The sequence below is a fragment of the Amphibalanus amphitrite genome, unplaced genomic scaffold, assembly GCF_019059575.1.
Source record: "Amphibalanus amphitrite isolate SeventyFive unplaced genomic scaffold, NRLGWU_Aamphi_draft 000198F_arrow, whole genome shotgun sequence".
NCBI lineage: Eukaryota > Metazoa > Arthropoda > Thecostraca > Balanomorpha > Balanidae > Amphibalanus > Amphibalanus amphitrite.
Window position 1 is genome coordinate 4,638 of NW_024881693.1, and position 16,861 is coordinate 21,498.

The window sequence follows — 16,861 nt, forward strand, 5'->3', positions numbered from 1 at the left end:
TCGCACGAAGTCGGATAAATGGTTCTTTGATGCGTTTAATCAGTCCTTGAACAGCAATGTTGTTGTCATCAGGAATCGAGCATCATTTTCTATCTTCGAATGAAACCACTCGCTGATGTCAAAGAACACCTTTAGTCGGCGTTTGACTGAACCTAAAGAGTCGAACTAACTCCATTTAGAGGTGATTCACACATGTGAATCGATTTGCTGAATTGCTGATGCCCAATTTCTCTTTTCAGCTGCGAGTCGCTGAGGGTCCAGAGGACACCACGCAGCCGAAACCCAAAGCCCAGGGGAAGGAGGTTCCGCCAAAGATAACCGTGCCCATGAAGGGCGTCACGGTGCAGGAGGGACACCCTGCCACACTGCGGTGTCGCTTCTCCGGGCAGCCAGGTTAGTTAGACGTGGTGTTAAATAGTGGGAGGAAATATTAAAATTCAGCTGCAGGGTGACACTTGGTAAAAGACGGCTTTATGGATTAGATTCAATGTAGCAATTCCTCAGCCCTTTTCTCTTATTTCATCAAGCCATCAATCAATTCCATCATAGACCACTATATAGGTATATAGTGGTCTATGATTCCATCAATTTCACTGATCAATACAACATTTCACCGTGCGATTTTTTCACTGAAGTTAAGCATTCCACCAGCTGTAACGATCATTAGCCTCTGACATGCCTTCACACTTCGCCTCCAGCTCCGACGCCGCAATGGCTGAAGGATGGACAACCGGTAAAGCCGTCCAAATACTTCAAATCGAGCAGGACGGCGACACGTTCGTGCTGAAGATCTCCGAGTGTTTCAAGGAGGACGAGGGAATATACACCTGTGTGGCGACCAACTCGGCAGGCAAATCAACCATGAAGGCGCCGCTGAAAGTCACAGGTGAGTGAAGCTGAAAGTGGGAAATGACGTATGTTTTATTCGTAAGCATTTAGAGTAGTCTGTAGTTATATGGTAAAGCCGGCACAATGTGTTAACGGACCGTGATCATGGATCGGTGTCTAATATGTGGATTATTTCTATTTTCAGCTCCGAAGCAGGAGATCGTCCCCACTGTGTCCCCGATGAAGGACGTCATCTGTATGGAGGGTGAGCCCGCCCGGTTTGTGGCCAAAATCACCGGCAAGCCCACCCCTACGGCGACGTGGCTGCGCGAGGGCCAGATCATCCCGCAGAGCGGGGAGTTCAAGGTAGGTTCAGAGGCGAGAACTTGACACACATGATTTCGGATCGTGTTTTATGACGGAAAAAATGCTATGGGGCATTCCACGTCAAATCGAACAAAAATCGGCTGTTTTGCACCTTACCATCAGCGATTTCATTATAAATTTGTGAGCGAGTTCCTGTGTCGCCCCGGACATTACATTGATGTTTTTTGCACATTCTGACCACAGGTCTTCTAATATAGGGCATCAAATTTTTACAAAATGTTGCATCTTTATATTTTTGAACGACCATAACTTTGGTTGTACTTGTTTGATTTGAATGAAATAAACCTTACTGTTAAGGTAATTTCTTAAGCATTTGTTTAGAATTGCATCGACTTAAATATATGACCTTGAAATTTGCTTAACTCTGTTCTTAAGCACAAAAATTGAAATAGCAAAAAACACGCCACCTTCGATTTGGCTCATTTTCATATATTTTATTGCCTACCATATTCTTAACAACCTGTGAAAAAATTAGAGTGGGCCATTCATAAGTTTTGAAGAAAATGGCACATATGCAAACGTATGTTAGCACGTGCAGTGGAGGGGGAAGAGTGAATTTCGCCCCACCCCTCCTGTTTTTCGCCAGTATCTCATAATATTGATGCGAAATTACTTATGGCTACCTGTCCAGAATTGAATTGCACATCTCATCGTGCAAGCAATAAGAAAATCGGTTCACAACTGTTCTAGTAATAGCGGTGTAAAGTGAACATCCTGTGGCCGCGGCGACGCGGCGACTCGGCAGCCGGCGCCGACCGCTACGCGCCGCCTGAGTTGTAGACTGTGCCGGGACGGAACGGAACGGTTCCGTCTTTACATCGCGCTCCTTACCGCTGATTACGTTCGATTCGCGTCAAATTTTGTGAGAAGACTAAGAAATGTACAGGCAATCTTATGGTGAAAGAATTCTGAAAATAGGTTGGTAAACAATTGAAATATGAACGTGTAAACACAAAATTGTGACTGCTGCGTTTCCCGCGTCGGCCGATCCCGCCTCAGCCGGCGACATGTTACTCTTAGCAGGACTCTAACTGCCATATTTATTATCGGATTAACTAGAAATTCCCCATACATACTCAAAAATGTATGCTCTTTCGTATAGTGAAGATCAAAAGACGTGAAGATATCGTTGCGTGATAATGTTTTCGTTGAATTTATTTCATGATGCATTTCCACACGGCTCAAAATTCACCGCAAAATACCGTTTGCCTGAGACACTTTTACGATGGAACGTGAATGCTTGACTACGATGACTATGCATTTCCATTCTCGCAGAGTTTGGGATATCACTAATCAGCAATCATTCATTTCAGAAAGTGTACACAAGCAATCATGTCTTGACTCTGTCTTTCAAGGTCACGCGCGGTTGCGTGATGTTGATGCATGAAAACGGCGTTTGCCGCGAAAGTTATGAATGGCCCACTCCAATTTTTTCACAGATGGTTAGGAACATTGTGACGGACATAATATGTAAAAATTACTCAAATCGAAGGTGGCGTGTTTTTTGCTATTTAAATTTTTCTGTTGTAACTCAAGGTCAAATGCATTTCAAGGTCACTTCAATTTAATTTATAATTAAAAATCAAAGCCTTATCAATTGCCTACAAGACCCTGTTAATATCATTTTGATACCAGAAAAGGAACCAGAGTTATAAGCATTTAAAAAAATGATGTGTGGCATTTTTGGCTATATTTGATGACCTATATCTCGGCGATACGTTATCAAATTTCGAAAATATGACACGTAACTCAGTTTTGAACCATGCCCAGTCTGCCTACAAATTTTCAGAAAAATCGAAGGGGATGACGGATTTCGGTGTTTGATTTGACGTGGAATGCCCCTATGCTGTATTAGACTGATAAGTGTCGAACAAACTTCAAATTTCTCAATTGACGAGATCATGTTTTCGAAGCCTGACATTTATGTATCAAAATGTATTTTATCAAACGGCTGAGCATAGAAGCATTACACTATTTATCGCTCACAAAAGACTGCCAAACTTATGCATTCTAAAGGTTGCGTGTTGTAAAAATATTTCGTAAGAAGACCATATCCCACCAAATTTATTGCCTGCGCATCGCTGCCAAGGCTAGAGTACAATTCAGCTCTGTCTGGAATGCTGGCGCCAGAAGACACACAGCCCTATGCCAGGCACGTTCCTGGCACCGGGCCGGTTCTGGCATCTAAATCCCACCTCACACGGGCCGGCAAAGACCTCTGGCTGGACGGGTGTTTATGGCGGCCATTGGGGCGGCTGTTTGGACGCCGCGGGTGACAGTTGGCACAGGGAGACCGCAGACTTATGGGACACCCTGCAGCGGGATCTGAGAGAATTCTCACATCTGGTGCAGAGTTGGCAACCGAGCTGGTCACGCGAGGCATTCGTGGTAGCTTTTTGCAATGTTTTAATTATTTAAATTTCGCAATTCGGAAAATTCGCTCCCCTTCCACGCCACTCTCTGCGACGTTTCCCGTTATGCAAGCGTGCCGGAAACACATGAAGTTCCTTTCAGGGTGAGCTGGTGCAAATGCAAACGACCACGCACCGGATCATTTTTCTTGTAATTTTTGTTTTGTTTTGTTGGGTTAGGCCCTTTCGGTCCAATGAGACCATTTCAGAGCCGGGAGGATGATAGGATGTAGGGGGAGACATTGGTCTGGGCAGGCACCCTAGTGAGTCGCCGGGGCTGAGCCCGTCCAGAGGACAGGCCACCCGGCCCCAAGGCACTCACTGCACCCGGCTACGGGGTGCGCTCCCTCGGGAGCAGCGGTGCCGCTCCAAGGGAGCAGCCCGCATGAGATAAAGTTGCCTGTCCAGCCCGGAGAGGGGTTGCGGCTTGGAGGAGAAGGATTTCAGTATCCTGAGGATAGAAGCACGGAACGGTCCCAATTCTTGTAAAATACCTATGTCAAATGAATCTATAAGGATGGAGTGTTAATTATCTTTGTATGAACCTTTCATCCATTTTTCATGGATACAACTTTTTCACAACCGTACATTCATGGGCAACTGATAAAAATCATTGACATTATCGAATAACTAAAATAACAAATGCAAGCAAATCGATTCAAAACAGTGCCAATTGACAATATTCTGTAGCGTTATCAATCAATGCGACACCTTATCTTTAACCTCATATTTTCATCGCCGTCATCCTCGTCGCCACCAGATGACACTGACGGGCGGCACGGCCGTGCTGGAGATCTGCGAGACGTACTCGGACGACACGGGCACCATCACGTGCCGCGCCACCAACGGCGCCGGAACCAGCGAGGCTTCCGCGCGGCTCACGGTCCAAAGTGAGTCAGAGTCAGAGTCGGAGTCCGAGTTGGATGACTCCGGTGAGAAATGAGCGGCGACGACCGGCGGCGGGATCCGCCGGGTCGGAGCGCTCAGGTAGCTGTCCCAGTCGTTTGTTGTTTAGACCCTGCCCCGGGATCTGTCCCAAAGGTATACCAATCGGTAGCGGTGGTAGTGGTGGCGGTTGTGGTGACTGGTGCTGCCTGGTGATGCTATAGGGAGGGTACTGGTGACGGTATCCTTTCATCCGAAAGCTGCCCGTGCGATGCACATAATGCAAATCACCCAAACCGTTCCTGCCGGTTCCCACCGGCCCGCACACAGACAATCACATGCTAACTCGACATTAATGAGTATCCAGTATTCAATGATTATCCTGTAAGATGTCCTTTTATCACCATACATGTACATATGTTCCACGTCCACTAATGCAGAAACGGAGTGTCTTATCGATTCGATTTTTTACGTCGATCGTTTTCTAATACCAACGGGTGCTTTTGATAACTGACCTAACACGAGGTTTTTGTATTCAGTACGACTCACCTGGCGATAATAAATGTGTACTGTTCTTGTTTTGACGAAATGTGACTCTTTTTGTCGCAGACATACTTTGCCTAACATCATTTTTTTAACATCATGCCGACGAATGGATATTTGAGACGTTTATTTTTGGAGATAGCTTCATTTGGCTGCGTAAGCACATTTAAACCACTAAATTAACGGACTAATTAACCTTGGTGCGGATAGAAACAAGGTACCGCAGTAAATAACCACATGCTCACTAGATACTCGATTTATTTTACACCGCTAACGACATTCGGCAACACTAACCACGGCGATAGATTTGACAACTGGCCGGCAATCGTAGCGTTACTACTCCTGTGCAGAAAACGGGTATGTTGACCATAAATATCATCATATATTTAAAAGTAGCCTTCCAACACCTCACAAAATAAGCTCTAACGAGATTGAGATCGCAACCATGCACTTCATTTCTCAATAGATCTGTCACAAAAAAAGAAAATCAGAGGATAACGCACACATCGCGGCAAATTCACCAAGACATTACTCAAGAGGTTCATTAGCATTCGGCAATACAAACCGTGATATGGATTATGAAGGCGGTGGCCGCGGAGCGCTGCGGAGGGGAACGATCGTAGAGGGACGGACAGGGAGGGGTCGGAGGGGAGGGTGGCCGGGGAGGGATCGTCGCGGAACGAGCGGGGAGGGGTCGCCCAAGACTGGACGGTAATTTAACACCGTCGCGGTGCCAGCTGCTGTCGCCCCAGGTCGCCGCGACAGCCCCGAACAGCGTCAGCAGATGACCTCGGGGCCCTGGCCGCAGCTCGCCGCTTCCAACGCGGGAAAGACAAATAAATGGGAGCGACTGCGGCCAGCGTCAGCTCGGCCGGGTGTTAGCAAACTCAGCGGGAGTCCGGGCGCAGAGATTCGCGGAACACCTAAAACATCGGTTACGCAGAACCCGAGAGCTGCTTGACAGGAGAGCATACGACTAGCATGATCAAATGGAGCCAAAACGTTTTAGCCATCTTGGTTTCTACAAAATGTATGACTACGTGAAAACGCATAAGCTTTCCCTTCAGCGTAACAAATAGCACATCTCAAACACCTTCGGCTGATCGAGCCGACTGGCACATACGCACTATGTAAACACAGATCTATAAATAGTGGGTAGCCCACCTCCTGCTACGCAAAGCAGGAGGGAAGCGGGATTTGTATACTCGCACGCACGCAGAATAACGACTTCCAACGTAACTGCGCGGGTTCTGTGGTTGGGACAGTCCGCCAGCCCGCCACATGCTATCTCTGGCACGCACGTCTTTGCGCGGAACATCACCCTCGCAGTTCAGTAAACAGGGGCGCGGATCGTAGGAGATATGCAGCGTGGCCGACGGCCCACGGCAATCGCCACTCTCATCGACGCGCGACGCACGAGCGACGACCACGCGGCGACGGCGGCGACGCAGCTGGCCAGCGAGACGGGGGTGAATGAACCGGGCGGTGAAAAGCCGTCTCGACGGACAAAAACGGGTCTTGGAGGGCGGACACAGGACGCGTGCCAGCGGACAGTAGGGTGGGCGCTCAGGACAGAAATAGACTTCCACCGGACACATTGCACGGTGCGCAGCCAAGCCGCGGCGGAATGGGCGTGCAGGAGCTACGGCCGACTCCAATAAAATTAAAAATTGTGGCGAAATGCTACAAGAAATGGCGAGTGACTGGGTCAGAAGCGAGGCTTCACTTTCGGAGGAAGGCAGACGAGCGATAGATCCAACAGATAAGGTAGCGTTTGGTAACAATAATGGAGTGCATAACACAAATTCAAATCCAATCTTCACATTTTACACCAAGAACTCTCAACTATGTCCAGTCCAACAATTAATTTCACTTTCAACAATTGCATCAATTCAACCATACCCAATCCTCCCCCTTTCAATTGCCAATCAGAGCCATTTTTCTCATATACATTTTCATTGCATACTACACACCCGTCCTTCACTACGCCATTTATCAGCCTTTACGTTCCACTTTACACGCCCGCAGAAATCACCATTCACCACACATCGCCAAGCTCAAGTCCTCACCAATCGTTCACTTTTCTCTGGTAACAGGCTCATTCTTCCCCAGCCATCGTCCTTTCCCACAGGCCAGGTCAGGTAGTCGTTGAAATGCTCAGGACTTCGTCGTGTCACATTCCGGTAGTTGATGTGCCATGACGTCCTCGGTTTCATCAGCCTGAGCCTGCCTGCATCGTTAACCTTACAGCAGCAGGGGCTCTTCCGTCCTGTTTTGAAGCTCTCTTCTGGCTTTATGTTCTCGTACCCCGTGCAGTTATGTATGTTGACAGTCCAACCTAATCACCCGCATCGTCACTAACATTACCGTCACGATACCACCTCAGCCCATCGCACCACTGTCTCAGTCGCACCACTTCCGCCACTACCTCACCCCTTCTCCACGCCGTCACCACAACTGCCACCGTCGCCAATTCCAGCCCCGTCGTCCCCACGTCGCCGCCGCCGAGCTACTGGCTCCTCCCGCGCTGGGGGCGGCACGGCAGCGTGAGCGCCGATTGGTCGACCCGCCCGCTCCCCCTCCCTGTCCCCGCCCCACAGTCTGGGGAGGGGATGCTGGCGGCGTCGGTGTCTCGACCGTCGCCTGAGCCGAGCACGAACCCTGGTATAATTAGCGACGCAACCTTTCACCCGGGAGGACAAATTGCACGACAAGGGACGGGAAGTCAGGCACCGTATCTGTGTTTGCCTGAGCTGGCTTGTTGATGACGTGCTTTTTCTTGAATGAATGAAAGAATGAATGAATGAATGACTCTGGAGTGTTAGGTAGGTAGATATGTCCTTTCAATTAAAGATGGTGCCTAGAAGTGCTCATGAACAGTTCAAAATGAGCCAGTAGTTTTAGTACAGTAGGAAATGTACCAAACGGCATTCGCTGAAAGCTGGAACACGATGTTCCAGTATCACGTAGATTTTGCTGTTCCGCTGTTGAGTGTCGGGGAGCATGGTCATCTAAAAGAACGCACCCTGCAGTAGATCCTACTGACATTTATGCGTTGTCTGATGCATTTTCAGAACAAAAGCCCGTGCTGCCAGAGACCAAAGAGGGCAAGGCAGCTCAGCCAACACAGTCAGCACAGCCGGGTCAACCGGACAAACCAGTGTGGCCGCCTTCTCGTATCGAGGTCCCCGTACTGGTCACTCCCAAGACTCCGTCGCCCACGCCGGAGGATGACGAATCTCAGCGTGAGAAGAAGGTGAACACCGCCAAACGGTGGTGGGGTGCGGCGCCGCTCAAGAAGGCACCGCCCAAAAAGCGATCTACTCCGAAGAAGAGCGAGAAACCCGAGACAGTGCCATGGGCCAACGCCAAGAAGACGCTGAAGCGCGCAGAGCGCATCGTTCACAAGCCGACCAAATTCCAGCTGGAGCGTCCAGAGCTTCACCACGTGGAAGACGACGACGATTGGAGCGATACGATGAGCGTCAGTTCGCACATCAGTATCAGCGAGGACGACCGCGGTCGGCGCTACTCGTTCCTGATGCCCGAGGAAGGCCTGCCGGGCAGCCGGCGCGGCTCGACGGACCGCGCTCGCTCGGCTTCACCGATGGGCCGCCGTCCGTCTGAGATCGTGTGCCTCCGTCCCACGGAGCGCCAGCAGCCCAAGCCAGTGGAGAAACCTCGCATCGAACAGGTGCCGCTCAAACCGGCCTTCGAACAGCCTCCTCTGTCACAAACACAGCAGCCACAGCAGTCACAGCAGGTTCCGTGGCAGCAGCTATGGCAGAAGCCGCAAGTTGAGCAGCCGCAACAGCCTCAGGAACAGCATGACGAGCAACAACAGCCGCAGCAGCCGTGGCAACAGCAGCCTCAGCAACCCCAACAACCGTGGCAACAGCAGCCTCAGGAACCTCAACAACCATGGCAACAGCAGCCACAACAACCCCGGCGGCCATGGCAACAGCAGCCCGAGCAGCCTCAGCATCCTCAGCAGCCTCAGCAGCCGTGGCAAGAGCAACCTCAGCAACCTCAACAACCGTGGCAACAGCAGCCTCAGCAACCCCAACAACCGTGGCAACAGCCTCAGCAACCTCAACAACCGTGGCAACAGCAGCCTCAGCAGCTCCAACAACCGTGGCAACAGCCTCAGCAACCTCAACAACCGTGGCAACAGCAGCCTCAACAACCCCAACAACCGTGGCAACAGCCTCAGCACCTCAACAACCGTGGCAACAGCCTCAGCAACCTCAACAACCGTGGCAACAGCAGCCTCAGCAACCCCAACAACCGTGGCAACAGCAGCAGCCTCAGCAACCCCAACAACCCTGGCAACAGCAGCCTCAGCAGAAACAGCAGCCTGAGGAGCCGTTACAACAGGCCCAACAACCTTGGCAGCAGGTTAAGCCTGAGGAGCAGCGACCATGGCTAAGACAAAAACAGCAACCACAGCAGCGACCGCAAGAGCAGCCGATGGCCGCCGAGGACGGACGCATATCACCCACAGAAGAAGAGCTAGTAGAAGCTTCTCCGTGGGCACGTGGCCTCGTGCGCCAACGGGTACAGTACACGAGTGATACGGCACCATGGGCTACCGGCAGCGTACAGTTGAAAGCCGTCGAGACCGTCGAAAAGAAGGTGTTGGAGAAACCGCAGCTGGCCACGGTGGAACTCCGACCGGTGCCTGACCAGGCTGATACTCTGCGCCGACGGTCCATGGACGCACGCGGTGAGACATCAGAGCTCCCACAAGATGCGTCCCTCCAACCTGAAGCAGAGCAGCAGGTGCCTTGGGCTCGCGCAAAAGAGCAACTGCGCACAGCAGAAAAGCCAGAAAAGAAAAGGCCGGAGAAACCTAAACTAGAACCGGTAGAACTAAAACCAGTTCCGAAACTCGAGGAAATGCCTGTGCCAGAACGTGCGGTGGAAACAGGCGTTGACGACGAGAGACGAAACGAAAAGCGACTCCGCAAAGCCACCATGGGCGAGACGCAAGGCAGAACTAAAGCCAACTGTGACAGAAAGTAAGCCAGTCGAGAAACCCAAACTCAGCAAGGTAGACCTCAAGCCATTAAGAAAGGCGAGGAAGCAGCGGACGGACAAGAAGCTGAAGAAACTGAAAACATCAGTGAGATGCTTAAAGATTCAGAGGTCAAGGCGCATCCAGTTCCCTGGGCACGTGAAAATGTTCAGCTTAAGCCGACCAAACAGGAAGGAAAAAGGTATTGAAAAGCAAAAACTAGAGACGGTGCAGCTGAAGCCTACGCAGCCTGTAAAACATCGCAAAGCGTTGCAGATGAACAAGGCTATGAAGTCGTAAAGAGCAGCAGCGAATCATCATTTGAAAAGATTGACGTTGTGAAAAGCTCAAGTGCTGAATCTTTTGAGATGGTGGAAAAGGCAACAATTCCTCAACAGCAGGATATCGAGCAGACAACCACTGGACCCGAAGCCGACACCCAGCCTGCTGGAGAGCTCCCAAGAAGCAAAAAGAGAAAGCACACCAGAGAAGACGGATGAAGCTGACACACCACGAGCAAGTCCCGCCAAACCGGAAGAGACGACTCGGCCAAGAGGAATAAAACCTCAAAAAGCCAGCAGCTACGGACTTGCCAGAAGATGAACTAGCACGCGAAGAGGAAGGCAAAGCGCCAGAAGAAACCGCATCACCTACCCAAAAGCAGGAACCAAAGGGGGTTCCATGGGCGCACCCTAAACCACAAGAACCGAAGGAAGTTCCGTGGGCTCACCCCAAACTGAAAGCTACGCCACGTGCTGAGCCTACAGAGGAGCAGCCATTGGGCCAACAACCGCAGCAGCGCACCCGGACGACAGGTCGGAGCAAGATCTTCATCCATCGGAACCTGCTGATGAAAAGAAAGAGGAGCCCGAAAAGGAGCCATGGCCAAGAGGTAGAAAGCACAAGAAGGGCACAAGACCAGAAAAGGGTGTGACTGAGGTGCCAGCTGAATGTGCTCAGTCACCTGAAGATTGGGTGTCGTTGGATGCACCAACTGACGAAGAAATCACACAGAAAACGATGAGGCTGCTGTCAAGAAACCAAAACAAAGGCAAACTGAAGTTGTTCTGCAGAAACCAGAGGAACAGCAAGCGGCTGTACCTCCCAACACAGAGGCCAAGGATCATCCTGAGGACGTAAAATTAAAAAAGAGACCAGCGCCAGTAAAATTACAGGAGCCAGAGGAAGTTCCTTGGGCACATCCCAAGCTGAAACCTTCCGCACGGAAGGATTATGAGCCTGAACATGTGACAATGGAAGACGTTAGTCTAAAGAAGCTTCCGGAACAAGAGGAAGCTGAAATACCGACTGAGGAAAAGGAACAGAAGATCATAGAAGTAGAGCCATTCGCACCAACTGATGTGCCTACGCATGACGACGTTGAACTTGATGAGCTTGAATTGGATATGCCCGATCAGCCAAAGAAAGACAAAACTCCCAAGACTTTAAAGAAAGCTCCAAAAGCTGAAGGTCCCAAAAAGCAAAAGGATAAGTCTCCAGAGAAAGGAAGGTGGGTAAGAGGGGCAGAAACCGGACCAGGAGACACCTGAAGACGAGGAAGGTCTGAGAATCGGAAAAGGGAAACTTCCTGAAGATGATAAGCCTTTAGAATATAGGCTTAAGCCTGGTAAGCCTGGACCTCGTGGCGAAGAGCCACAAGAAGAAATAACCCTTAAGCCATTTGCTAAAGCACCAGCAGACGAAACACCAAAAGAGGCAGATGGTCAAATAAAGCCAGATTACGTTCCAACACTGCCTGAAAGAGAGCCAGTAGAGCTTCAACCGTATGACAAGACTCCCAAAGATACAGACACACAGAAGGAGGATCTTCCAGAAACAGAAGAGAAGCCAGTGCCAAAAGACAAGGAAGATATTCCAAGCGAGGTTCCAACGGAACCCGAAAAGCTTGGTGAAGAGTCACCGAAACCAAAGGATGGAAGAGAGACGGGTGCCATTCCCAAGGTTCGACGAGCTAAGCCGACCCAAAGGGCGACCGAAGAGGACGTCAGTGAGGTCTTCAGAAACATGGACAACCGAAGACTTTGAAATTGTTTCCAAGGAAGCCGTTGAAGTCGATTCAACAATGGAGAAACCTGTGAGAAAACGATCAGAAAAAGAAAGTAAAGCCTCGTAAAATGAGGCCTGAAAGCCAAGAAAAGCCCGATCAACAAGAAAAGCCTGAGAGTGTTACTACTGAGGAAGTTTTCACTCATGAAATGGAAGAAAAGGATGAATTCGAGGAGGTAATTGAATACAGTGCTGAAGATGTTCCTGATCAGGGAGATGTTCAAGTGGAAGAAGTCCCAGGCGAAGATGTTCCAACTGAGAAGCCGAAGACAAAGAAAAGTCGCATGGTATTCTTCCCAGCCCTGGCGCACAGAAAATCAAGCCTCCTCGCTTTACTAGAAAGATGCAGCCCGTGGTCGCTAACAGAGGCGATGTTGTTACCTTTGAGGTAGAGTTTGAGGGCAATCCGGCGCCTACGGTATCGTGGTTCCTGAATAATGTTGACTTGAAAACGACTAAGCATACTACGAGCTGGAGCACCGAGTCCACAGCTGTGCTCGAGATCACCAAGGTGACGCGCAAGCACGTCGGACACTACACCTGCAAAGTGACCAATCCCGGAGGCTCGGCCACATCAACGGCTAGCCTGGTGGTACAAGGTAGATTGCATCTCTCAGTTCTGCTGATTTCGTTTTCTGTTTTCCTTTTTCGTTTGTTTGTTAAATAAAGCATGCTTGCGTGTGTTTACTCACATGTTCTTGTCGTTTCAGGCAAGCGACAACATTACGATTATTTTATGCCAACGTGATTGAGTCGTGACATTTTCATTGATCCCGCTTTATTTCTTTCAGTTTCTAGTGTCATTTACTTTAATGAGTCTTAACGATATCTTAGCAATTGTGATGTGTGTTAATAAAATATAACTAATCATTTTTTTTTCGCCAAGTTTTCTCCGTTTTGATGTTTTGCCAAGGATACCAATGCATCAAGCAAAATGTTAATAACCGCTTCAGTGTTTGAAACGTGTCTTTACTTAACAATAATTTAACATAATGAAACCTCGTGACATAACATTAACATAACATTAACAATCATGAATCATAAAATTAACAACGCAATGATCTGTAATGTCGAAAAATGCCAGTGCAAATTGTATCGCACTTAGGCTGAGTAAGCCAGCTAAATAAGGATACGCTTAGGTATGTATATAAATATGAGGAACTTCAAAGACGATTTTCACATTGCCCCATATCTTTTGTCATTTGAAAATGCTGACCATTTTATCAGTAACATTGCATAACAATGATTGTTGCAACGTGCAATTAAAAACAAAAAAAGACCAAGCTGACCCTGTTTTCACCAATTTTTGCAGAGAAACCAAAAGAAGGAGCACCGGCTCAGATTGTGGAGCCACTCAACCCTCGCCAAGTGCGACCCGGTCAAACCTTGGCCTGGGAGGTCAAGGTCATCGGCTCGCCACCGCCGCAAATCACTTGGTTCCACGAAGGACAGCCGGTGAGTCTTAAAAAAATAATCTGTTTAATTCATTGTAGATGCTACTGGAACGTTCTTCGTCGCAGGTGTCTAAAATATCGTTTTTCATCATCACTATCCACAATCATTGCATTGACAACATTCAGTATTCACTAGATGTTGTGATGTGTCAGTTGACAATCGAGTCAGGAGAGCAAGATTCATTTATAGACATTCCGTCGTGTTCTCACTCCACAGATCCGTCCCTCGGACGACTTTGTTCCGTCCTTCAACCCCGACACGGGCGTGGCGCGGCTGACGGTACCCACCGTGATGCCGGAAGACGTCGGCAACTACACCGTTCTGGCAGAGAACCCCTTCGGTCGGGATCAGAATACCGCCAACCTCATCATTGTCGAAGGTTCGTTCATTACAGCTGTAATGGCTTGCTCTTGACCCAAAGATGTGATGAATGTTCAAGCCTTTGTTTTCACCTTTAGATGCATCCATCCGCGATAATATCTATGGACCAATATTTTTTCAAAGAGCTAATACATGTTTAAGAAAGTCGACAACCGTGAACCTTTTGCCACAGGAACCGATTTGGAGAGTCTGCCCGAGGGTAGCCAGCCGCCAGCGCTGGTGGTTCCCCTTCGAGCGGTGGTCGCCAGGCCGGGAGCCGATGTCACCTACCACACGGCCTTCGAGGGCCTGCCGCCACCGGTCATCACCTGGTTCCACAACGGCAAGCCTGTCGACGAGACCGAGGGCTACACGGTGATCACTGACGACCGCGAGTCGCGACTGGTGCTGTCCCGCGCCTCCACTCCCGATGAGGGTGTCGTTGAGGTGGTGGCAACAAACGCGGTGGTGAGGCGCGGTCACGTGCCACGCTGGTCGTTTCGCCAGAGCTGCCTGACGAGGCGGAGCTGCAAGCTCCCAGTTTCGTGCGTCCAGTCCGACCCAGCATGTCCCGCTAGGAGAAACAGTGGTCATGAGGCAGAGGTGACCGCAAAGCCTGAGGTCACCTTCACTTGGATGCGTGATAACAAGAGGCTGAAGAACACCAAGAACATTCACATTACCAGTGACGGCAACAAAACTGTGCTCGTTATTAGTGAGATGCGACCGAAGGATGTTGGAGAGTACACATGTGTTGCAGAGAATGAGGCAGGCATGACGTCCTCAGCGGCGTCCATCCAGCCGCGATCTTCGCCGGAGAAGGCGCCTCGTGAGCCTTCTGTCACCCAGCCAGCCCCAGAGCAGCCGTCCGAGACTAGCGTGGGAGCTGATCGATCCAGCCCAGTCTCCGTGACCAAATCCGAGTCCCAAGAGCAGGTGGTGCCAGACGAAAAGACGGCGCCAGAAGAGACTCCGAAGAAAACGCCAAAGAAGGCGCATAAGAAGAAGCCAGAGATATCCGAAGAAAAGCCTGAAGAAAGACCTGAAGAAGCACCTGAAGAGGTGCCAGACAAGCCAGCGGCTCCTAAAAAGGAGCCGGTACCTGAGGAGCAGGTTCCGACTGAGGAACTTCCTGAAGAGGAGGAAGCACCTTCCGACTTGCCGAAGGTAACGAGCCTAACACCGGTTATCAAGCTGATGGACGGCGAAGAGCTCAAGGTGTCCTGTAAGATCGTCTCGCCCACTCCGACCCGCGTCGCCTGGTTGCACGAAGGCCAGCCGATGGACGAGCACCGTGACGTAGAGGTGACCATGTCGCCCGACGGCGTGTGCACGCTCTACATCAGCGAGGTGTACCCGGAGGACGCCGGCACCTTCACCTGCCGCGTCACCAACGCCGTCGGTCCCGGCGAGGCCACGTCTCACGTCAGCGTCGAGCCGTACGAGTACGTGCAGGACTCGGAGATCGCCTCAATGACGGTGGGCACCCTGCTCAGCGTGGACGACCACAGTGAGGAGGACCTGCTGGACGCACCCGATGAACTCGGACCGCGCTTCGTGCGCCGGCTGCCGCGAACGACCAGTGTGCCGGAAGGCAGCCCCATCACGTGAGTAACGCAAAGAACGAAAATTGTTTTCAATTAAGGAAGCTTTATCGAGCTGTTCAAAAAGTAATCTACTGCAGTCCAGGAAAAGAGATAATTTAAGAAATACGGTCAATGTATTCTAATGGGGAACTTCCTGAGGCCACAATCAATGCCAAGCATAGCGAGTGGCGCAGATTTTGACAAAAGGGCGAGATCAGGATAGTTCAGCCTGACTTGTTGATTGTTGATCTACTTATGCTGCATGCTCCCGACGCACACGCGGCATGTATTACCAGGGCCACCACTGAAATCCTACTCCCGCTCTGGACGGCAGGTTCGAGTGCCGCCTGGCACCCGAGGCACCGTGCGAGGTCACGTGGTACCTCAACGAGCGCGTGATCCAGCCGGGCCGCGACTTTGAGGTGGAGGCGCTGGAGGACGGCACGCAGCGCCTGACTGTGCTGCAGGCGTTCCCTGACGACGCCGGCGTGCTGACCTGTGAGGCCGAGAGCGAACGGGGTGTGGCAACCACCAGTACCCAGCTGCTGGTAGAGTCCGCGCCCAGTGAGTACCGCATTGGCGGCCGGTACCGGTGCCAGTACCGTAAGCAGCTCGGTCTGTCAGGGCGAGGCGTTGTAATTTTGGCAAATGTTTACACTTTTCATAAATCATTGTGTTGCTTATGTGCGAGAATTTGATCACAAGTGTTACAACGTCTGGTTTCTCATTTTACATCGAACTGTACTTTTTAAATGGTGTTCAGTGTCACGCAAACATCACTAAAATGGGATCAGGTGCTGGTTCACATATTATCTCATGCTGATGCGTTTGTTGAAACTCGTTCAATTTTTCGTCCTTATAATGTGTTGCATGCAGCGAAGGGCTATTCGCTTATTTGATGCTAACATGTCTGTTTGAACGGTACCTTCATTGAGAGGTACATTGTGCCTGATGTAACTCACCGTACTAACTTTGTTTCAGATATTTTGCTTCTTGGCTCTTTGCCTTGACAAAGGCACGGCTCTGGGACGGTTACTCAGATTTCATTTCCAGAGTTTTCAGCATACCTACATAAATACTGACACATAGGATAATAACACGGTAATCATGCATCGACCAGTGAGTGAATTTGTTGCAAGTATATATAATCTTGAAAGAGTCAACTCATTGCAATTAAAAAAGATTCACTGAAAACAATGTTTTGTCCCATTTTAAACCAGAAATATCACTTTTAACACTTTATAGATTAATCAACGACGGCATCGCCATTATCATTGTCATCACTCACCGGTCGATGTCGAGCTCATACTGACTACTAAGCA

At 50.0% G+C, this 16,861-nt stretch overlaps 1 protein-coding gene across 1 annotated transcript; it reads left to right on the forward strand.

Moving 5' to 3' along the window:
* The first annotated feature begins 257 nt into the window (after positions 1 to 257).
* On the forward strand, positions 258 to 16,626 carry LOC122384764 (myosin light chain kinase, smooth muscle-like). The gene is made up of 9 exons (XM_043372482.1): positions 258 to 393; positions 699 to 886; positions 1,034 to 1,194; positions 4,387 to 4,516; positions 13,451 to 13,593; positions 13,810 to 13,972; positions 14,147 to 15,560; positions 15,874 to 16,037; positions 16,521 to 16,626. Exons 2-9 carry the CDS (start codon positions 712 to 714, stop codon positions 16,547 to 16,549), a joined length of 2,379 nt encoding a protein of 792 aa, XP_043228417.1. The 5' UTR covers positions 258 to 393; positions 699 to 711; the 3' UTR covers positions 16,550 to 16,626.
* Positions 16,627 to 16,861: the final 235 nt, after the last annotated feature.

What these genes read in the sequence shown, in the direction of transcription:
- LOC122384764 (XM_043372482.1), top strand. Translation starts at nt 712, where the DNA reads ATGGCTGAAGGATGGACAACCGGTAAAGCCGTCCAAATACTTCAAATC. An exon ending in CGCGCGGCTCACGGTCCAAA is followed by an intron (nt 4,517 to 13,450) that starts GTGAGTCAGAGT and finishes CAATTTTTGCAG; the next exon opens with AGAAACCAAAAGAAGGAGCA. An exon ending in CGACGCCGGCGTGCTGACCT is followed by an intron (nt 16,038 to 16,520) that starts GTGAGGCCGAGA and finishes ACTTTGTTTCAG; the next exon opens with ATATTTTGCTTCTTGGCTCT.